A 24,043-nucleotide genomic window follows, 5' to 3' on the forward strand; every position below is an offset into this window, starting at 1 on the left:
GTTTCCTCTAGGTTCACCACAGGGCTGCAGTCGAATGAAGGCCTGGTGGCAGCTATTCCCCTTTGTCAGGGCCTGCTGACCCACATTGAACGGCTACAACCGCTGATTCCATGTCTCAGGTCTTTCCTTCTTGGTCATGAATGACCATTATCCTCCTGGAATTTAGGCTCTGGGTCCTGCTTTGGAGTCATCTATAAGTGATTCACCACCACCTCCTCCTTCTCCCACCACACTGTAGTATAGTATTTTAAACTTGGAACACATTTCAGACTTGTGCATCATGTTTTTAATTTTGTAGAAAACAAGAACGACAAATGGCCAAACACTATGAAATACTAGCAAAAGAACAGCCTACTTTCTCTGAAGAAGGTAAGTTCCTCAAAGCTGATGTTATAGATCAGGTATACATCAGAGAGCTCATGTGTTTGACCGAGGGCAAAAACTGATGTATTTTAAAAATAGTATTAAAATTTTCATTTTGGTCAATGCCTCAGTCAAAATGGCTAAAAAGTCAGAAAACCCCACTTTTCTATCACCTGGCTTTTGAAGTTTTGAGTCTTCAGTTCACTGCTGTTATTGACTGAAATAATTTAGCAACATATATAGAGCACTGACTTCGACTGGCTTCCCTTGTAGCTCAGTGGGTAAAGAATCTGCCTGCAATGCAGGAGACCCAGGTTCAATTCCTTGGTCGGGAAGATCACCTGCAGAAGGAAATGGCAACCCACTCTAGTATTCTTGCCTAGAGGATCCCATGGACTGGGGAGCCTGGCAGGCTACTGTCCATGGGGTCGCAAGAGTCGTACAGGACTTGGTGACTAAACCACCACCAGAGAGCACTTGGGAGCTTTCCAGGTAGCACTAATGGTAAAGAACCCGCTGGCCAATGCAGGAGACATAAGAGATGTGGGTTCAGTCCTTGCGATCAGAAGATTCCCCTGGAGGATGGAATGGAAACCCACTCCAGTATTCTTGCCTGGAGAATACCCATGGACAGAGGAGCCTTGTGGGCTACGGTCCATAGGGTTGCAAAGAGTCAGACATGACTGAAGCGACTTAGCACATAGCGCATTTTACAGAGAGCTAGAACGAGCTTTTGAGTTCATTGTCTCTCTTTTAGTAAAACATACATTCCATTTTGTTTCAAGCTAGGATATGGAAAGTCTGTCAAAAATGAATCAGATTCCTTTCTTATAGATGGGCCCCATTGGTCAGCTGGCCAGTACAGCTGCAGTACTAGTACAACTGAAGGGGCATCAATTTTAGAATCAGAAATTCTAGAGTTATATTCTTGCTTTTCTCCTTATAGGCTGCACAATTGGAGTTAACTTTTATTTTTAATATTTCTGAGCATCAGGCTCCTCTGAAACTCAGAGCTATTGAAAAATACTTTGAGAACATTTTTTTTTCCCCAACTCAATCCCTAGTATGAAGTTCCTTGGGATTCAATTCTTTCCTACTAAACCTATGGCCAAAAAATTCCACATAATGAAAATCATTATTTTTGTTCTTCCAACGAAATGAGAATGTTCTCATTTTTTTAACAAAAGAGGGCCCCTCAATTTAACTTAATGAAGCTCCTGATTCTTCTTTCGTTAAAAAAAAAAAGTCCAATGGAAAAAAGTGTCCAATGAATCAATGCATTTGTAATAGAGTTTGAAATTTCATTTTAGAAGAGAGATTTTGGAAAGTTTTAAACATATATATATTTTCGTGTGATTCTTGTCCCATTAGATGCAAAACACTATAAAACAATTTCTTATCAACTTTCGGTGGATATTCCAGAAATAGAGTCAGTTAAGGAAGAACTAACTGATTATCAAGTGGACAAAAGAAACATATCCATTGTTTGCTGTGATTCTAGGATAGCATGTGGAAAGGTAATTAGCTTGTAATTTTTTAATTTGCTACTCTTTAAAAACCAGTTTTACTTAAAATTATAAAAGCTGTCTCGATGAAGATGGTGGCTTGGTTACAGGACACTTTTAACTATTAGTCATAAAGAATTGGTACAGACTTGGCCTTTTAACTTCTACTTTAGAATAATGGGCTTCCTTGGTGGCTCAGTGGTGAAAAATCCACCTGCAATGTAGGAACTGTGGGAGATACAGGTTCGATCCTTGGGTTGGGAAGTTCCCTGAAGTAGTGCGTGGCAGCCCATTCCAGTATTCTTGCCTAGAGAATCCCATGGACAAAGGAGCCTAGTGGGCTACAGTCCATAGGGTCACAAAGAGTCAGACAGACTAACATGACTTAGCATGCACGAACGCAGACTTTATAACAATACCTTACGTGTGTCTTATGAGGGGCTATTTTGGTTAAAGCCTTTTTACTTTAAAATGTGATCACTGTATAGTGAGGAACATTTGGAACCCTTTAGAAACCTAAAATCAATGGTAGAAAATCACCAGAAGTCTTAGCCTCACCCCCAAAATCATGATTAATATTTCAATATTATCTAGATCTGCACCGCCCAATGTGGTAACAAATATTTCACATGGCTATCCAAGTTTAAAGGAATTAAAATAAAATAAAATTTGAATTTAATTCTTCAGTCACACTAGCTAAATTTCAAGTGTTAAATAACTGTGTGTGACTAATGGCAACCATATTTCAAGGCAGTTATAGAAAACTTTTATGGTCAATAAAAGTTCTATTAGCACTGTTCCAGAGTTTTTAAGCATAGGTTTTTGTTAACAGACCTGTAATTATATTACATATGTAATTTTTTCTACTTTTAACTTTGTGTTATTGTGTTACTCACTCAGTTGTGTCCGACTCTTTGCTACCCCATGGACTGTAACCCACCAGGCTCCTCTGTCCATGGGGACAACAGTACTGGAGTGGGTTGCCCTAATTTTCAACAATTTTCCCATGATACTATATAGCTTACATTGCTGTTGTTTAGTTGCTAAGCTGTGTCCTACTCTTTTACAACCTCATGGACTGTAGCCCTCCAGGCTTCTCTGTCCATGGGATTTCCCAGGCAAGAATAATGGAATGGGTTGCCATTTCCTTTTCCAAAGGATCTTCCCAACTCAGGGGTCAAACCTGCATTTCCCACATTGGCAGGGGTATTCTTTACCACTGAGCCACCAGGAAAGCCCATAGGTTACATTAACATCATTTTAATATCTATGAGCCTTTTCATATAGTATCTAACCATTCTACTGATATTGGAAATAAAGATTATTAAAAGTTCTTTTGTTTTACTAAATAGTGTTGCTTTGAATATCCTTTTGTATAAATTTATTTTTATATAAATATAGAATCCGCCTGCAATGCAATTTGATTCCTGGGTCAGGGAGATCTGCTGGAGAAGGGATAGGCTGCCCACTCAAGTATTTTGGGGCTTCCCTAGTGGCTCAGATGGTAAAGAATCCGTCTGCAATGTGGAAGACCTGGGTTCGATCCCTGGGTTGGGAAGATCCCCTTGAGAAGGAAACAGCTACCCACTCTAGTATTCGGAGCTGGAGAACTCTGTGGACTGTAGCATGCCAGGCTTCTCTGTCCATGGGATTTTCCAGATAAGAATACTGGAGTGGGTTGCCATTCCCTTCTTCAATATGCAGAGTATATTATGCAAAATGCTGGGCTGGATGACTCACAAGCTGGAATCAAGAAGGCTGCGAGAAATATCAACAACCTCAGATAATGACAGAGAGAGTTGGTGATGGACAGGGAAGTCTGGCATGCTGCAGTCCCTAGGGTCACAAAGAGTCGGACACAACTGAGCAACTGAGCAACAACAACATTACAAAGTATAGTAATTAAGATGGTGTAGCTTGGGGGCAGGATAAACAAAAAATCCATGATACAGAATCAAACTTATGCACACACAGACATCTGATACGTGCCAGCAGTAACACTGCAAGGTAATGGAGAAAGGAAAATGTTCTCAACACCTGGTGCTGGGACAGTTAGATATCCATAGTTTTTAATGAAGTTGAAATAATATTTCATTCCCAGTGGATTAAAGACTTAAATGTGAAATGTAAAGCTACAATGATTTTTAAAAAAAATAGGTGAATAGCTTTATTATTTCAGGTTAGGGAAAGATTTACTAATTCTAAAAAGCAGTATCCATAAAGGAATTGATAAAATTTAAAAGAAAAGCCAAGAAGGGAGATATTTTATAGCACATATGATATACAAAGGGCTTTTATCCTAAATGTATAAAGAATTTTTATAAATCAACATGAAAAAAAAGTCTCCCTAGTAGAAAAAAATGAACTAAAAAAAACTTGACCACTTCTCCAAGGAAAAAATCCAAATGGTCAATAAACATATGAAAAGATGCTCAGCCTCATTAGTAACCTAGGAGAAGAAAACTGAAACCATAATTAGAGATCAGTGTACGCCGGCAGAGGAGCCTGGTGGGCTACAGGACGGAGCGGCTAAGCACACACACACACACACGTATGTACATACCTATCATATTGGCTAAATAAATAAATTGTAAAGTCTGATACTACTGAATGTTAGAAAGGATGTAGAATAACAGTCATTACAGTTTAGCCTGTAGTGGGAATGCAAATTGGTACAACAGCTTGAAAATCATTTTGGCAGTTTTTTGTAAAGTGAAAGACACATATCCTTTTGTAAAGTGGAATTCAACAATTCTTCCTCTGGATATAAGATCTGAGAGGAACTGGGTACCAGCATACATGCAAACGAGTGTTCAGAGTATCATTATCTATAAGCCAAAAACTGGGAACAACCCATATACCCATTAAAAATACAATGGATAAATAAATGATGAAGTCATACAATAGAATACTATACACAGATGGAAGCTATTGGACTCTGGCTACACACTGGGGCACATATGAATCTTACAAATGTAATGTTGATTAAAAGAAACAAAATATAAAAAATTCCCATTATATGATTCCATTTATGTACAATTCAAAATGGGAAAGAAACTATATTGTTTAGAGATCATAGAACACTGACTTTGGGTTAGCACACAGGGGACTTCTAGAGTTTTAGCACTGTTCTATTTCTTGACCCAGATGGTAATAACATGGATGTTCATGTTGTAACTATCCATGAACAAAATAGCATATTTTAGTGCTTCTCTGAATGTATTTTATATTTCATAAAAATGAGAAACATATTATCTTTCAAAATAAATGGCAACATTTACATGAAAATTTAGATTATTTCATTGTTTAGCCCTAGGAATTCTTATATCCATTTTATTATAATTCAAGATTAGGAAGAAATAGAATTAAACTGAATTTTTAGTTCATTATAAAACATTGTTGGGTACAAATTCATTTTCCTGTTGAGTATTACCTAGATAATAAAATAGTTAGGCTTAGAGCTATAATACAGAATCTCTCTCAGTATTTCTTTCTTCATCTTCCCATATTTCACTAGTATTTTGCTCAAATGAATTTCAAGAGCAACCTTGAAGAGACACCAGATGCTACAGCTTATACTAGAGTGTAAAGTCATTTTATTGAAGTATAATTTATAGTGAAACTCACTTTTTTTATATGTACAGCTCCATTAATTTTGATAGTTATAAAATCACCTCTACAATCAGGATATAGGATATCTCCGTTGTACTAGAGCTGGGTTTTTTTTTTTTTTAATCTTCTGTTTTCACAGCAATATGTGTATAAAATAAAAGTAGATAAATAAAAAATAAACTTGGTTGAAAAACTGGCATAAGAACTGAATAGACATTTTTTTTAAAAAAGACATAAAGATGGCCTTACAGGCACATTAAAAGATGCTCAACGTCACTAATCATCAAGGAAATGCAAATTAAAACCACAATAAGATATCACCCTCACAGCTGTCAAGAATGGTGTCATCCAGAAGAACACAAATAACAAATATTGGGAAGGACGTGGAGAAACGGGAATCTTTATACACTGTTAGAGGGAATGTGCATTGGTGCAGTTACTACAGAAAACAGTATGGTGTTTCCCCAAAAACCTAAAAATAGAATTACCATATGATTCAGCATTTCCACTCTTGAGCGTATACATGAAAAAATAAAAATGCTAATTTGCAAAGAGACATGCACCACAGTGTTCGTAGCAGCATTATTTATTGTACAATAGCCAAGACATAGAAACAACCCAAGTGTCCATCAACAGATGAATGGATAAAGAAGACGCGACATATACACACACACACATACATATGAATGGCCTTACCCTGGTGGCTCCAATGGTAAAGAATCTGCTTGAAAGGCAGGAGACACAGGTTCAGTCCCTGCGTTGGGAAGATCCTCTGGGGAAGAAAATGGCAACCCACTCCTGTATTCTTGCCTGGAGAATTCCAAGGACAGAGAAGCCTGGTGGGCTACAGTCCACAGGGTTGCAAAGAGTTGGACACAACTGAATGACTAACACGTGTAGATATGAATAGTACTCAGCCATAAAAAAAGAATGAAGTTTTGCCATTTGTTGCAACACGGATGGAAGGTATTTGACTAAGTGAAATAAGTCAAAGACAAATACTGCCTTGTATCACTAATATGTAGAGTCTAAAAGAAAATAAACTAGTGAATATAATGAAAAGCAGACTCATAGAAAACAAACGAGTATTTTTCAGTGGGGAGAGGGAAGTGGGGAAGAGCAAGATAGGGATAGGAGGTTATGAGGTACAAACAACTATGTATAAAATAAATAAGCTACAAGGATAATACTGTACAGCACAGAGAATACAGCCCATATTTTATAATAAGTATAAGTGAAATATAGCCTTTAAAATTGTGAATCATTCTGTTGAAGCTTATATAATATTGTACATCAACTATACTTCAATTTTTAAAAAATACCTACCATGTGATAAGCTCTTTTTAAGTGTTTGCTGTTTTGATGAGAACAATTACTTAAAATATAATCCTGACTAAGGAATGGTGCTAAAGCTGAAGCTCCAGTACTTTGGCCACCTCATGCGAAGAGTTGACTGATTGGAAAAGACTCTGATGCTGGGAGGGATTGGGGGCAAGAGGAAAAGGGGACAACAGAGGATGAGATGGCTGGATGGCATCACTGACTCTATGGACGTGAGTCTGAGTGAACTCCGGGAGTTGGTGATGGACAGGGAAGCCTGGCATGCTGTGATTCATGGGGTCGCAAAGCGTCGGACACGACTGAGCGACTGATCTGATCTGATCTGATCTGAAAGCCTAAGCACTCTATCTTGTCCTACTGAATACATTTTTTTTAACTTTTAAATAAATTAAAAAAGACAAAAAACACAGACCCTTTAAACAGAAAAGTCATGTCAGATTTTTGCCAGAAAGGTTTTATTAAGTTATCTGCATGGGTTAGGGACAATCTTTAATGGTTTCTAAGGATTGTCCCCTGTTGCTGATGCAGGACTAAAAACTTAAGAAATGGTTTGCATCACTATCTAGCAAGCAAGAATGTCTGTTGTCATCACATAACCATCCTTTTGTTTTCTGCGGTGTGTAGATCGTGACGAATGAGCTCTTTGAAAAGCACTACAAACATGGGAGCAAGTTTCTGACTTCATTTCCAGACGGGACAACGCAAATATTGTATCCTTTCTTTCAACAACTTATTTTCATTAGCTTATTTCTTCACAAAATGAAAGCTAAAGAAAAAAGAGATTAAAAAAATATGAAGGAAAAAGATAGATATGACTAAATCCTATCATGCAGAGCAAAGCTATTAGCATCTATTTATACATCTTTTCTTATTTTTTCCTAGGAACAATTATAATTCTTTAAAATTAATTCTAAACAAGTTCATTATTTTATAACTTGCTCCCTTTACATAATAATATTAGACAATAAATACTCATAAACATTATGAATATATAATATGCAATAAATACAGAGATACTACATCATCTTTATACGCATATGGTATTCCATCATAGGGAGGAACTATAATTCCTTTAATCTATCCACTATTACTGATCAAAGGTGGTTTCACAATTTGGGGCTGTTTTATACAATGGCTAAATGAACAGCTTTGTGCACACTTTGCTGCATACTTATCACTTACTTTCTTGAATTAAATACCTAGAGAGAGAAATTCTGGGTAAGAAAAAAGCTTTACTAGATTTTGTCCCCCAGAAAATGTGTACCAGTCTACACATCCATGAGCAGTACGTTGTTTTTTAATACAAAAATTCAATATCCATTTTTATGGAACACTAAGTTATTGATCACTTGAACTTCTGCCTGATGGCCAGGCCATTTGCTATTTGGACACAAAGGCCATTTAATATCTCTGGGAAAGTAAAACAAAGCTATGAAATTAGGAGGAGTTTTCGGTGAACTAAGGGCCTCACTTTGTAGGAGAAAGTCATTTTTAGCCATAGTTACCTACGTGTTTAGTCAAACCCCATCAAGAACCCAGAAAAATGACTTTATGGCATAAGAAGTATAAGGAAGTTTTAGTTCCCCAGCCCTATAAGAAAGAGAGTAGGTTTTTCTTTCATTATATCAAAAAATTTTTAAATAACTTTCCGACTTGTAGCATTACTTATCATTTCCTGCCCTGGCTTTAATTCTTTTTCACTCCTTTGAAGACTAAGGCTGATTTTCAAAATGATTCAGAATCAATTTTGTGTTTACTTCACTGCTGGACTTCCAATCCGTTTAGATAGGACTGAATATTAACAGTTCGTGAATTATCCTCAGTATATTCATTCTTTGATGCTATTGTAAATGGAATTATTTTCTTAATTTCATCTTCAAAATGTTTACTGCTTAGAAATACAATTTTTTTCATATATATTGACCTTTTAGTTTACAATCCTACTGAACTCTTTTGTTAGTTCTATGACATTGTTTTGTAGATTCCTTAGGATTTTCTTTTATACAAGAGCATGTTTTCTGCACTTAGAGATAGTTTACTTCTTCTATTTCCAATATAGATGCCTTCATTTCTTTTTCTTCCATAATATTTTCCTGATTGGAACCTCCAGCATGAGGTTGAATGGAAGTGGGGAGAGTGGACATTTTTGTTTGCTTCCTGACCTTAGGGGGGAAACACCTAGTCTGCCATCAGTAAGTGTGACGTTAACTGTGGGTTTTTGTTAGACATGACTTATTTGGTTGAGGAGGTTCCTTTCTATTCCTAGTTCATTGAGTCATTTATCACGATAAGGTATTGGATTTTGTCAGATGCTTTTTCTGTGTCTGTTGCAATGATCATCTCTATTTTTGCTCTTTTCTCTATCAATGTAGTATGTTTCCATTAATTTATTTTTAGATGGTAATCCAACCTTGCATTCCTGGGATGGACTCCGGTTTGTTGTTGTACATATAATCCTTTTTATATTTTGCTAGATTCCATTTGCTGGTATTTTTGGTGAGGATTTTTGTGTCTCATAAATATATTTTGATGCACACACAAAGCATAAAATTTTTTAGTAATTAACAGTGCTTCCCATTCATTTTCAGAATGCTTTATAGCTTCAAAGGACTCTCTCATAAGTTAAATTTATTCTCAGGCTAGTCAAAGACCATTAGAATAACTCAAATGACCTTAACTGATCTCAGTTACCCATCTGGAAACCTAGCCATCATCCGAGTGCCCAACAAGATAAATGGTTTCACTTGTATAGTCCAAGAAGACATGCCCACTAACCCTGCAATCCTGGCATTGCTAGATTCTTCTGGTAGAAGTTCCTGCTATCATCCCAATGGAAATGTCTGGTAGGCTTCTAGATTCCTCCTGCAGGCATTTTGTTTCTCAAGTTTCATGAAATTTTATTTTTCCTTTTGTTTTTTCAACTTTTTTGAAATATAACTGACATATACTAGGTAAGTTACAAGTGTACAATGGTTATTGATTTGATACACTTATATGGTGCAAAATGATTACCTCTGTAGCATTAGCTAACTAACAACTGCACCATGTCACATAATTACCATTTCTTTCTAAGACATTTAAGATCCACTGTCTTAGCAACTTTCAACTACATAACTGCAGTGTTAATGAAAATCACTGTGCTATACATTAGATCGCCAGATTTTATTCATCTTATAACTAGAAAGACAAAAATGAGTTTAAGAAGATTTATTTAAATTAGTGGTTGTAGGATAGGAATGTTCAATTCAGAGAAGTTTTTTATTTATGTCATCCCATATGCAGTGGAAAAATCCCAGGCAGTTACATAAAACAAAGCTCATCATATTTTTTCTATAAGCAGCAAGAAAATATAGCTGTACAACTTTAATATTAGGGAAAAAAAACCCTCTAGATAAATTGTATGGCCACTCTAGGGATGTGAGATATAAACCCAGCAGTCTCTCTTCAGCCTAAATGCTGGCCTCATCAGTGGAAATAATTCACAACGGACAGCTGTCATACTCTGTTGTTGTTTGAGATATAGTCCTAACAAGTAGGCATCCCATTGGAAAAGGAAATGGCAACCCACTCCAGTATTCTTGTCTGGGAAATGTCATGAACAGAGGAGCCTGGTGGATTACAGTCCATGGGGTCACAAAAAGAGTCAGATACAACTTAGTGACTAAACAACAAGGCACCCCGTAGCCACAGTGAACTGCACTTTTCCTATGAGCAACTATATAATTCTTTAACAATTAATTCTTAACAACAATATACAAACAAAATCTCTAGCGATTAAGGTCCTGATGCCTTTGATCTACTATTTATATGCTCTGTGACCTTGTATTATTTCATTTAGCCTGAGAAAGTGAAATTTGGGTTCTAACTTCAAATACAATTTCAACTTTTTAAGTTTTTCAGAAAGAGATATTCTCTGCCTTTAAACTATTTACAAGTATAACAATCTTATCTTGAGAAACTCTGCCAATAAATTGACAAAAGTTTGAACACTTTGCCGGTACTTGAGAAAGTTAGGACGCAGGGACCTATTAATATTGCACTTATAGTTCAAAGGAGTAGTCAAACCATTATCCCCAATTATATTGGAGGATTTCTACTTGTCCTTCAGTGTTCAGTAGCAATTCTGTGGGGCTTCCTTGGTGTCTGAGTGGTAAACAATCTGCCTGCCAATGCAGGAGACCTGGGTTTGATCCCTGGGTTGAGAAGATCCCCTGCAGAAGGAAATGGCAACCCACTCCAGTATTCTTGCCTGGAAAACTCCATGGACAGAGGAGCCTGGCAGGCCTTAGTCTGTGGGGTGGCAAAAGAGTCAGACACAAGTTGACAACTGAACAATAACAGCAGTAATTCTGTATTACATTTATTTGCTAAGGCACAATATTAATTGTCACCAAATATTCACTGGCTTCTAGGACTTTTCTGAACCAATGAACCCTTCCTACCCACCAAATGAACTCTGGGCCCCCTGACATGGCTCCTTAACACCCTCATAGCCTCTTGTGTAGCAAGCCCACCTCTCCTGTAGGATTGAAGTTCCTTGAAGGCACACCCTGAATCTTTGCTACTACATGCTATGTAAATGCCATGGACTCAAAGTTTATTTAATAAACAATTTATACAGATAATTTTAACCAAATGTTTTCTTCGCCTACATGGCATGATAAAACTAAATCTCCTTCCCAGAAACAATAAGAAAACCACCTCAATTTCTCATTTGTATTTTTGCTATTAGACTACTGCTACTACTCAAAATTGGGAAATAAGACTTGAGTTATCTTACTCTAGGGGGCCCTCATAGCTGGTTCATCTGATTTAAAAAAATAACTTATTATCAAATTAAGCCAACTTTCTAAGTACCTAGAACCCTACCTGCCGGGGTCCAGCCCCGGTGGATCCAGGGAATTCGAAGCGGGGACGGCGTCAGCGAGGATCAGGAAACAATTGGTTAATTAAATGTTAATTAAGGATATAAAGAGTAATAGAATAAGGATAGCTCAGCAGGAAAATTCAGTGGAGAAAAGAGGCTGAATAATTCAGCCAGAAGGTGAGAGAAAGAACGACATGGGGAGACCAAGCTTCGGTGAACAAGGCCCGCACTTTATTTTCCAAAGTAGTTTTTATACCTTAAGTTATGCATAGAGGATAATGGGGGACGGGGTAGAGTCATGCAGTAAGCCAGGCTTTCTTCCTGCAAACTTATCGTATGCAAAAGTTTAGGTGATTTGCATCATCTTCTGGCCCAGAGGCCTGTTAACATTTTAAGACCCTTTCTTCAGAAAACTTATTTTTCTCTAAAGGTGATTAGTCAGGCGCCACCCTCCAGAAGCATTAGATAAAGTTGCATTCCTACAGGGCAAAGGTGTGGTGGGCTGTAACAAGAAAAAGAATTAACTCAAGGGTCCAAGGTTACAAACATTAAAGCTACTACTTACACCAATTATATTAATCAATACACTGCCAGGGACACAGCAGGTAAAGGATATGGAAACTTCGCAGCAAACATTGGCCCAACAAGTGAAAAACCCTTCACCAATACAATTTCTAATCAATCTTTTAACTGCTCAAAGGAATCTGTATTTAGACAGTTTAGAACATCTCATGCCTCTCACAGTTGGGAGGCTCTGAGCAATCACATGTGGCCAGAAAAACCTATTCAGGCAGGCTAGAGGACTTGCAAAGGAGTTTGTAGGTTGAAACACTATCACACCTAGGAAGTTTATTAACTGGAGCTGTAAGTTAACTCTTTTTTTCAGAGAGAGGTAGTGGGGGACAGCCCCCCGTAAAGTCAGAGGTGTAGGTGAGAGCACAAAGCAGAAAGTAGGCAGACTCTGGTTTTGGGGGTAGATGCTCGAGAATTTCCAGGGGGACTCCTGAGGCTCGATCCCGCCTTTGCGTATGCCGAGCCTCCTTCCTCATGACCTTTGCCACGGGCGGAGTGCCTCACGCTGGCTCCCAGCACATACCTATCCTCTCTCCCTGAGAAACACATGGTGAGCTGAGATGGAAGAATGTGATAGAGAGTGCAGAGGAGCTCATGGAATACAATGGCAGTCACCAGTGACACCAGATCTCAGACGGTACAGGGCTGCTTCTGTTGGTAATGTAGTAAAATGTGGCATTAGCGACTCTGAGAGATTGGGGCGCCTGGCTGGTGTCAGTTCCCCCTTCTACTCCATTACTGGGATCAACCACAGTGATCTCAAAGATGTTCCCTGAGCCCTTTCTACCCACACCAGCCTTGATATCCTAGAAGTCCTAGCCCCCCAGTTGCTGTTAGAAAACAAGTCTCAGTACTGAGGCCAGTACAGCCTTTCCTAGAGCTTACACTCACTGATATCCTTACTGGCACAGGAAACGTCTAAGCACCAGTCCTCACCCGTCTTCCAGGCAGAGCCTGCCTTCTTGTGTTTTCTCATGTCCAGACTAAATCTTCCCTGCTCCCTGTTAATCCTCCCCAGCATATCAATCCCTTTATCATCCTGGTTTCACCTGTGGACACATTTTGGTTTATCACTAGGTCTTAAACTATACCCAGTACTTCAAATTAGTATAGAATTCTGTCACAGTATTATGGCTCCTATGATTATATGAGGTTTTCCATTATTCATATGCTATTGTGCACATCGTGTGTGTGTGTAGTTGTGTCCAACTCTTTGTGACCCCATGGACTGTAACCCAGCAGGTTCCTCTGTTCATGGGATTTTCCAGGCAAGAATGGTGGAGAAGGTTGCCATTTCTTACTCCAGGGAATCTTCCTGACCCAGGGACTGAACTCATGTCTCCTCTGTCCCCTGCACTGCAGGTGGATTCTTTACCACTGAGCCATCAGGGAAGTCATAAGCTATTGGCTAGTATAAACTGCTACTCTCTTTGGTTAGCAAGCGGTAGAGCTAATTTCAAGGTTGAATTATAATGTTCCTGTTTATGATTTTTAATTTCCTTTTCCTCAGGGTATACATCAATATCTTGGGTGGTCAATATTCAGATCAAGCTGGCAACAGAGTAAGGGCTTGGAATTGGTCAAGTTCCGTCATTTCCTCACCCTTTGTTTCATTTAAACCTGTGTTTCTGGCTTTGAACCATTATGTTGGAATCCGTATCTTAGAACAAGACAAGATTTCAATCACTTTTCTAGCAATGGGCCAACAGGCAAGAATCAGTGTCGGAACCAAAGTGAAGGTAGGTCCGTTTTTATAAACATTTTAAAGCATTTAAATAATAAGAGTAAAATAATGTTAGTGTTATTACTGACAGATTATACTCATGTGTAATCTACTGTGCACCACTGTGAATTTTGAAATTCAAGGAAAAAACAGTGAAAGTTTTATATGGAATTGAATTGAATTCATATGGAATTGAGACAGCCTTATTATTTCTTCTTCCTCAAATTCCTTTTTAGTTCAAACTTGATTCCAAATAACATTTACTGTGTGTCTACTGTATGAGTAGTGCAGCTTTGAGGTTTTGGTTTTAGTATTTTATATTGTTTTTCTCTGTGTTCTAGCTGAAAGCCTTTGGCTGAGTCAGGAGACCTGGGTTCTGACCATGTTCAAGACCCAGCACAAGCCCTGTTTCCTTAGAGACACTTCCCAGACCTCCTTGCCCTTTGTCCAAACAAGGTCAATCGTGTCCTTCTCGAGGTTGTCCATGTGCGAGCTTGCTGAACTATTGAACTATGCGCCTTACTTGCCTTCGGGGCTGCCTTTCCTACTGGATGGTGAGCTCCTGCAGGATAGAATCTCTTTATTACTGATTTCTCTACACCACCCAGGGCATGGCCCAAAGAACACTCTCAGTGACCAGCAGTGCTGCACGATGGTTAAGAACACACACTTCAGGTTATAGGACATAGTTTCAAACCTCAAATCTGCCACTTAGCTAAGCTGGTGAACTTGAACTTCAGTGCCCTCCCCTATAAAATGGGGATGACTCCTCCATTATATTATTGATTGCTGTGATGATTCAATGAGAATATAAAGTGCTTAGCATGTTTCTTGGCACCAACTACTTAATAAATGATAGCCCAATAGAGATGTTTGTTGTTGTTGTTTAGTCGCTAAGTCCTGTCCAGCTCTTTTGCAATCCTATGGATGTAGCCCACCAACCTTCTCTGTCCATGGAATTTCCCAAGCAAGCCCCAATAGAGATGTAGAATTTGTCGATTATATCTGTAAAGCTGAGATATGTATGCATGTATATGTATAGATTCAAGGGATTGGATGTATTAAAATTACATGTATATAAACGGATTACATGTATATAAAAGGGATTACGTGTATATACACAGATTCAAGGGATTAGATCTGATAGACAGAGTGCCTGAAGAATTATGGACGGAGGTTTGTGACATTGCACAGGAGGCAGTGATCGAGACCATCCTCAAGAAAAAGAAATGCAAAAAGGCAAAATGGTTGTCTGAGGAGGCCTTACAAATAGCTGAGAAAAGAAGAGAAGTGAAAGGCAAAGGAGCAAAGGAAAGATATACCCATTTGAATGCAGAGTTCCAAAGAATAGCAAGGAGTGATAAGAAAGCCTTCTTCAGTAATCAATGCAAAGAAATAGAGGAAAACAATAGAATGGGAAAGACTAGAGATCTCTTCAAGAAAATTAGAGATAAAAAGGGAACATTTCATGCAAAGATGGGCTCAATAAAGGACAGAAATGGTAGGGACCTAACAGAAGCAGAAGATATTAAGAAGAGGTGGCAAGAATGCACAGAACTATACAAAAAAGATCTTCATAGCCCAGATAACCAGGATGGTGTGATCATGCACCTTGAGCCAGACATCCTGGAATGCAAAGTCAAGTGGGCCTTAGGAAGCATCACTATGAACAAAGCTAGTGGAGGTGTGATGGAATTCCAGTTGAGCTATTTCAAATCTTAAAAGATGATGCTATGAAAGTGCCGCACTCAGTATGCCAGCAAATTTGGAAAACAGCAGTGGCCACAGAACTGGAAAAGGTCAGTTTTCATTCCAATCCCAAAGAAGGGCAATGCCAAAGAATGTTCAAACTACTGCACAATTGCACTCATCTCACATGCTAGCAAAGTGTGAAGTTGCTCAGTCGTGTCCGACTCTGCGACACCATGGATGTAGCCCACCAGGCTCCTCCGTCCATGGGATTTTCCAGGCAAGAGTACTGGAGTGGGTTGCCATTTCCTTCTCCAGGGGGTCTTCCTGACCCAGGGTCAATCAAGTCATTGCAGGCAGACTCTTTACCATCTGAGCCATACAACTCAACACATGCTAGCAAAGTAATGCTCAAAATTCTCCAAGCCAGGCTTCAACAGTACGTGAACCGTGACTTCCAGATATTCAAGCTGGATTTTAGACAAGGCAGAGGAACCAGAGATCAAATTGCCAACATCCGTTGGATCATCGAAAAAGTAAGAGAGTTCCAGAAAAACATTTACTTCTGCTTTATTGACTGTGGCCAAAGCCTTTGACTGTGTAGATCACAACAAACTGTGGAAAATTCTTAATGAGATGGGAATACCAGACCAGTTTACCTGCCTCCTAAGAAATCTGTATGCAGGTCAAGAAGCAACAGTTAGAACTGGACATGGAACAACAGACTGGTTCCGAATCAGGAAAGAAGTACGTCAAGGCTGTATATTGTCACCCTGCTTATTTAACTTATATGCAGAGTACATTATGTGAAATGCTGGGCTGGATGAAGTACAAGCTGGAATTAAGATTGCCAGGAGAAATATCAATAACCTCAGACACACAGATGACACCACCCTTATGGCAGAAAGTGGAGAAGAACTAAAGAGCCTCTTGATGAAAGTGAAAGAGGAGAGTGAAAACTTGGCTTAAAACTCAACATTCAGAAAACTAAGATGGCATCTGGTCCCATCACTTCATGACAAATAGATGGGAAAACAATGGAAACAGTGAAAGACTTTATTTTGGGGGGCTCCAAAATCACTGAAGATGGTGACTGCAGTCATGAAATTAAAAGACACTTGCTCCTTGGAAGAAAAGCTATGACCAACTTAGCATATTAGAAAGCAGAGACATTACTTTGCTGACAAAGGTCCATCTTGCCAAAGCTATGGTTTTTCCAGTAGTCATGTATGGATGTGAGAACTGGACCATAAAGAAGGGTGAGCACTGAAGAACTGATGCTTTCAAACTGGGTTGCTGGAGAAGACTCTTGAGAGTCCCTTGGGGTGCAATGAGATCAAACCAGTCAACCCTAAAGGAAGTCAACCCTTAATATTCATTGGAAGGACTGATGTTGAAGCTGAAACGCCAATATTTTGGCCACCTGATGCAAAGAGCCAACTCATAGGAAAAGACCCTGATGCTGGGAAAGATTGAGGGCAAGAGGAGAAGGAGGTGACAGAGGATGAGATGGTTGGATGGCATCACTCACTTGATGGACATGAGTTTGAGCAAGCTCCAGGAGTTGGTGAAGGACAGGGAAGCCTGGTGTGCTATAGTCCATGGGGTCACAAAGTCGGACACGACCGAGTGACTATATATAGAACATACATAATATGTGACTTTGAATAAGTATCCTAAACTCTGAGGACCTTGTTTCATCAATCATTCAAGGAAGAGATGGCTCCAAACTTCAAAGACATCTTCCGTTTCTAAAACATCTATACATTTAAGCAAGTGGAAATATGACTTCAGGATTCCCCATAGGCAGGGATATTTTATAAGCACCAAACAAAAGGGAGACTTCAGATTCAGTCAACAGAGAGCGAGGGTCCACGCTGTGCTAAGCAATATTCAAGCGGCTTCCAGTTGATCTAGCTACTGCAGTCAGCTGGCAAGTCCAAACAAGTTTCTTCCTTGGTTAGAAATCTACAATATAGCCTCTTTTTGGTTCAATACATTCATGGTAAATGCATCCTTACCAAAAATGTCAAAAATGCTCTGTCTCTTTCTCCTCGCCTCTCTTCTTCGAAATGAGTTTTGAAAAAGAGTTGGTGCAAAAGAATCTGATGTTAAAAACGTTTGCTTTTCTCATCATCCTCATAATTACCCTTTCAGTTTTTTAAAATTGCAAAAGTGACATGTGAATACACTGTTATATTTGAAGATTCGAATAATATAGACATAAAAGAGTTAAAAATGATATTCTTCCCTTCCATCCTTTCTTCTATTCTAATCCTCTTCCCAAAGGTAATCACATTGAAAATTTGGTGTGTATTTCTCTTTTCTATATATTTATAAATTATTCATATACATCTTTTTAAAATAAAAATTGCATCTGACTACACTGATTGTCGGAGATGGCAATGGCAACCCACTCCAGTACTCTGACCTGGAAAATCCCATGGATGGAGAGGCCGGGTAGGCTGCAGTCCATGGGGTTGCTAAGAGTCAGGCACGACTAAGCGACTTCACTTTCACTTTTCACTTTCATGATTGGAGAAGGAAATGGCAACCCACTCCAGTGTTCTTGCCTGGAGAATCCCAGGGACGGGGGAGGCTGGTGGGCTGCCATCTATGGGGTCGCACAGAGTCGGACACGACTGAAGTGACTTAGCAGCAGCAGCAGCAGCAGCACACTGATTGTACTATTAGACTTGTTCTATTTGTTTTTGTTTTCCACAAGTTAAATGGAATATCTTTCATGTCTACATATCCAAGTAAATTTGTCTATTCGGTTGTTGCATAGCATTACACGTTTACTGTGGTTACCATATGCTAAATCTAATGCCCTCTCAGTGGCAATGGGCACACATAGTTTCTCACCCCCTCCCCCCAGAAGCATTTCCTCTCTTGCTTCCAGGAGTTACTCTGCTTTGATTTTACTTCCACCTCAGGGGCTACTCCTCATTTTTCTTTGCCTATTTTCTTCATCTCCCCTCTTTTAAATACTGAAAGGCTCCAGGGCCTGTCATTGGGCTCACCTCTTCTCTCTCTGTACTAACTCCCTAGGTGATCTCATTAGGTTTCTGTCCTGAAATGCCATCTGCTTGCTGATAACCCCTCCTTTGATCTCCAGGTGGATCTCCCAGGAACTTTAAACTTGCATATCTCTGATTCCAACCCTGCATCTCCATCTGGCATCTAAAGGGTATTAAGAACTTCACAGAGTAAAATGACATTGGAAGGCATATTCTACCTTCGGTCTTCATCTCAGGAAATGGCAACACCTTTCTTTCAGTTGCTCAGACCCAAAACTTTGGGGTTGGTCCTCTTTTCTCTGTTTCACAACCCCACGTCTTTCATCTGCAAGTCCTCTAAACGCCACCACCAACTTGTCACCAGATTCCAACACTGCTTGCATCCTTCATTACTGTCACCCCGTCTGCCTCATGTATCTACTTAATCCATCTTGTTTAAATTATTACAACAGCCTCCTCCCGAGTGTCCCAGCTTCCACTCTTCCCAAAGTCAATTCTATCATGATAGTAAGAGTGATATTTTGAAAGCGTAATTGATATTTATAGGGCGTTCCATCCAAAAGCAGCAGAATACATGTTCTTCACAAGTACACATGGAACATTCTCCAGGATTGACCACATGCTGGGCCACAAAGTCAGCCTCGGTAAATTTAAGAAAATTGAAATCATATCAAACATCTTTTCCAATCACAAAGCCATAAGATTAGAAATAAACCACAAGAAAAAAACTGTAAAGAACACAAACACATGGAAGCTAAACAATCTGCTACTAAACAACCATTGGATCACTGAAGAAATCAGAGGAAATCAAAAAATACCTAGCGACTAATGAAAATGGTCTAACTGTGACTTCTAACGTTACTCAGAGTAAAAGCCAAGATCCTATAAAACACCTACAATACTATACATGATCTGGACTTCCTTTTTTAATATTTCTCTGTGGTCCTCTTTTCCTACCCACTTTGCCCTAGCCACCATGGCCTTTTTGCTGTTGTGGACAATGCCATGCACATCACTGCCGCAGGGCTTTTGCACTTGCTGTTCCCTCAACCTAAAATGTCCCATACCCCACTTAGCACCTCCCTCAGGTTCTGCTCTCAGAGTCCTTTCCTGACCACCCTGTGTAAACTCCCAGCACCCCCACCCCACCCCTACCATGGGACTCATATAGTGCTCTTGTTTTCTTTCACTTCTATATAGTCTATGAGTTCTATTTTGATTTCTTCAACTCAGTAATTACTGAACTTTCAAATAAGGTTTTTTAAATTTGCTACCTTTTCTCATGAACTTCTAAATGGTCAAGGAATATGGCTTACATTTGTTCTTGCTGTTTAGAATGCAGGGATATTTTCTTTGTAGTTGATGACATAATTTGTGACTGTTCCATGTATATTTGACCCCCCAAATGGTTGCATGTTTATTGGCACAAATTGTATAACGTATGTTTAATTGTTCTCTTCATACTTCTCTCTATATCCTTTTCTTCTTATATTGTTGGTTTATTTCTGAGAGATGTATGAAAATATCCCAGTAGAACTGTGAATTTGTCTGTTTTTTCCTGTAATTTCTATCAGGTTTTGCTTTGTCTGTCTTGAAGTTCTGTGGTTAGGAAATTCAAGGCGTTGTCTTCATGGTGAGTTACACCTTTCACCCGTGGGTCAGCTCACCTATTGGCCCTTCAGCTTTGTGTCCATTGTGTGACTCAGAGTATCACTGAGGGTTTTTGTTTCTATTTTGACGAAAAAATTTAACATCATCAATATGTTTCCCTCTTAACGCTCTTTGCCTGAAATGCCATCCTGATATTCACTTGCCTTTGAGCTCAGAATATGTGTGCTCTGGACCAGTGCATTCATTTGATCATTGATCTCTCAGTGGTCCCAGCTGCTTCTCAATTTTCAGGAATTCCTTAAGATTATTCCTGCTGATGAAAATCTTTCCTATTTCCTATTGATTTACTCTCTGAAAATGTTTCCTATTTTATGGGATTTGGGATTGAAGAAAACTAAAAATGGTGATTCACCCTTCATTTCTCAGCTATCTTAACCTCCTTCCCCCATCCCTCTTTCCTTTCTCCCTCCCTTCCTTCCAATGTGGGGAGGGGTGAAAATGCAGAATACTGTGATCTCACATCTCTGGCAGGTGAATAAGTGGCCACTCTGCCTGCAGGAGGTAGCAGATGGGCTTGCTTTAGCCCACCCCACTGAGGCTACATGCCCCTCCTGGGCTGGTCCTAAAGCTCAGCCTTGGAAACATTCCAAGCAAGGCTGGGGACCTTTGACCTTCCTGCAGCTCGAGGAGACAGCATCAGCCTGGGTCACCCAAGGCTGAGAGGACATGGGCAGCACAGAGGGCAAGGAAGGGTCTTGGGGATGTTCATGTGCAGCAGCTCCTGGAGGTGGGGGCACATTTGGGAGAAGAAAAGGAGTGTCAGTCATCCCGGGGCCTTCTGGAAAGCCCAGCTCAGGTGCTCCCCACCACCTTCCCAGCCTCCAAACCAGTACTCACTTCACACTGGGTGTGTCCCAGGGACAGGATAACTATAGCATTTCTGTGCTCCCCTCAATAGATGCTGGTGAAATAGTATATGCTGTTATAATGACTTGAATGCGTAGTAAGCATTTGAAAGAAAATATGCAAATTCTGTTTGGTCTGGTCTGCTCTAGTCTCTCAAATCTCCAGAGATCATTCCTGTTCAGATCAGAATTAATACCACTGCCCCTATTTATAGATAACAATGGCACCCCACTCCAGTACTCTTGCATGGAGAATCCCATGGACGAAGGAGCCTGGTGGGCTGCAGTCCATGGGGTCGCCAAGAGTCGGACACAACTGAGCGACTTCACTTTCACTTTTCACTTTCATGCATTGGAGAAGGAAGTGGCAACCCACTCCAGTGTTCTTGCCTGGAGAATCACAGGGACAGGGGAGCCTGGTGGGCTGCCTATGGGGTCACACAGAGTTGGACACGACTGAAGTGACGTAGCAGCTGCAGCAGACTCACAGAAGACTCCAGCCCCTAACTAGTGTTGCCTCTTGCCTCCTCCCACCTCCTGCTTCTGCAGTCACTATTTCCACACGGAACCCTGAGCTTCCTTTCTCTTTCTCTTTGCTGAAAAGCTGCTAAATGCTAAGGAGATTCCAGCGCTCCGATACCTGAACGGGGATGACCTTCTTCTGCTGGCCAGTTTAATAAAGATCCGACGCCTGTTTCATAAACTGGAAGGATGTGTGAATTTCCCCTCCAGCCAGGTTTGGGAAAAATTAAAGCAACCTTCCTACCTTTCTTCACTTTCTCTAAAACTAATTGCCCTTTGTCACAATTCTGGTATGAAGCAAGACATAATAACAACAATAGCAGCTATGATAAATGAAAACATTTAACAAATGATGATGGTGCTGTCATTTGTTCTGCTGTGTTTTTCTGGGAGGCAGTGTGGGAGATCTCAAGAAAAGTGTATACAATGACTAGGAAATACCAAGAAATGGGCTTTATTACAAATTTGGAGCACATCCTGAGTCATCCCTGGTTTGCACTCTTGGCCAGAAAACTAAACCACTGACTTTGGGGACAACAGAGAATGAGTAAGTCAGCCAAAGGCCTTATTTTTCAGTCAGAGTTCCATCAGGAAAACAGAAAGCAGGGAGGGAGCAGGTGCTTTCACAACCTCCGGAAAAGCTGGGAAAGTGAAGGTCAAGGAACAGCTCTGCTATTTGGGAAAATGAGGGAATCTCAGGAAGCCGTCTACAGGGTCACACAGAGTCGGACATGACTGACGTGACTTAGCAGCAGCAGCAGCAGCAGGAAGTCACAAAGCCAACAGCACCCAGGGAGAGAGTGGCAGGAGCTACTCACACTCCAATGCGGGAATGGCAAACAACTGCCATCCTGCAAAGGCCACCCTCCTGCCAGAAGTGAGCAACGGCCGCTGCTCCTCTTCCACCTCCCACACCTCAGGCAGGTGCATCTCCCTGGGGAACCATAGTGGGATCCCACTGGCAAAGGATTATGGGACCACGTGTCTTTCCCCTTCTGAGGGGAGGGAGGAGGGATTTGCTGGATCCACAGGGATAGCACAGCACAGCACAGCAGCCTCTGCTCAGTGATAAAATTACTTAAGAGCAGAAAGCAGAGGTGAGAGTCTTTAGGTGGAGAGCCCTAAAGACTGGAATGCCCAGCCTGCCCTCTCCTGAACTTCCTGACTTCCCAGTTCTCTATTCTTGGGAGAGGGAGGAATCTCGTAGGAGGGGCCATTCCTTACAGTGATAACAGATTTGGTGTTTAAGTGTGTGTAGCAAGAGGAGAAGGCAATGGCACCCCACTCCAGTACTCTTGCCTAGAAAATCCCACGGACAGAGGAGCCTGGTAGGCTGCAGTCCATGGGGTCGCCAAGAGTCGGACACAACTGAGCGACTTCACTTTCACTTTTCACTTTCATGCATTGGAGAAGGAAATGGCAACCCACTCCAGTGTTCTTGCCTGGAGAATCCCAGGGACGGGGGAGCCTGGTGGGCTGCCGTCTCTGGGGTCGCACAGAGTTGGACACGACTGAAGCGACTTAGCAGCAGCAGCAAGAGGAAGTAAATCTAGCTGCTAGTTATTCATTAGTGTTAGGACTAAATCATATTGCTTTCCTACTAAGAGGCTGCTGAGGAAGCATGGGGAAGGGCTGAAGGGCACAGGAGTGGAAGGATGAGGTGTCCCAGGGAGGGCTGAGTGCTGGGCCGCAGGAAGTGGGTGAGCTACTGGGAGACTGAGGGTTGGCTTTGGTATTAATCCATTCACCATCTTTTTTTTTTTTTTTTTTAACAAACTTATGTTACCAAAGGGTGAAGGCAGGGTGGGGGAGGGATGAATTAGGAGTTTGGGATTAGCAGATACAAAGTATTACATATAAAACAGATGAACAAGGTCTCATTGTATAGTATAGAGAACTATTCAATATCCTGTAATAAACCATAATGGAAAAGAATATGAAAAAGAAAACATATGTGTATAACCAAACGACTTTACTATACCCCATTAACTAACACAACATTGTAAATTAACTTCTATAAAAAAAATTTTTTTAAGGCAGTTGTTATTTAAGGGTTTCAGTTGTTAAAAACAACAGTGATAAATTTTACTTTGGATATCTGCATCCCAAAGTATATTGAGATATGCCATAGACTTTATTTATCAATGCCTGTTTTTTCACATGGCTGTTTAAAGTAAACTTGGTGGGTTTTTTTAAATAATCTACTCTGTTAATTCATAGGGTATTTTTTTTCTCATTTTTCACAATAAAAACCTCTTCAAAAAAATTAAACTTTTCTAGGAAACCATAAACAAAATGACAACCTACTAACT

The 24,043-nt window shown here is 40.1% G+C and overlaps 1 protein-coding gene across 2 annotated transcripts in view; it reads left to right on the forward strand.

Moving 5' to 3' along the window:
• The window catches only part of ERICH6 (glutamate rich 6), a 46,348-nt gene extending 23,925 nt beyond the window's left edge, over nucleotides 1-22,423 (forward strand). Inside the window, exons 9-14 of one of the 2 annotated variants that reach the window (XM_070793170.1) lie at nucleotides 299-369; nucleotides 1,735-1,880; nucleotides 7,446-7,531; nucleotides 9,509-9,664; nucleotides 13,772-14,000; nucleotides 21,814-22,423. In XM_070793170.1, the coding sequence (XP_070649271.1) occupies nucleotides 299-369; nucleotides 1,735-1,880; nucleotides 7,446-7,531; nucleotides 9,509-9,664; nucleotides 13,772-14,000; nucleotides 21,814-22,077 (952 nt within the window). In that variant the 3' untranslated portion in view covers nucleotides 22,078-22,423. Of the gene's footprint in view, nucleotides 1-298; nucleotides 370-1,734; nucleotides 1,881-7,445; nucleotides 7,532-9,508; nucleotides 9,665-13,771; nucleotides 14,001-14,325; nucleotides 18,072-21,813 lie in introns of those variants that run through there. The other variant, XM_070793177.1, reaches the window with a different exon arrangement.
• The last annotated feature ends 1,620 nt before the right edge of the window (nucleotides 22,424-24,043 follow it).

Source organism: Bos indicus, chromosome 1, assembly GCF_029378745.1.
Source record: "Bos indicus isolate NIAB-ARS_2022 breed Sahiwal x Tharparkar chromosome 1, NIAB-ARS_B.indTharparkar_mat_pri_1.0, whole genome shotgun sequence".
Classification (NCBI taxonomy): Eukaryota; Metazoa; Chordata; class Mammalia; order Artiodactyla; family Bovidae; genus Bos; species Bos indicus.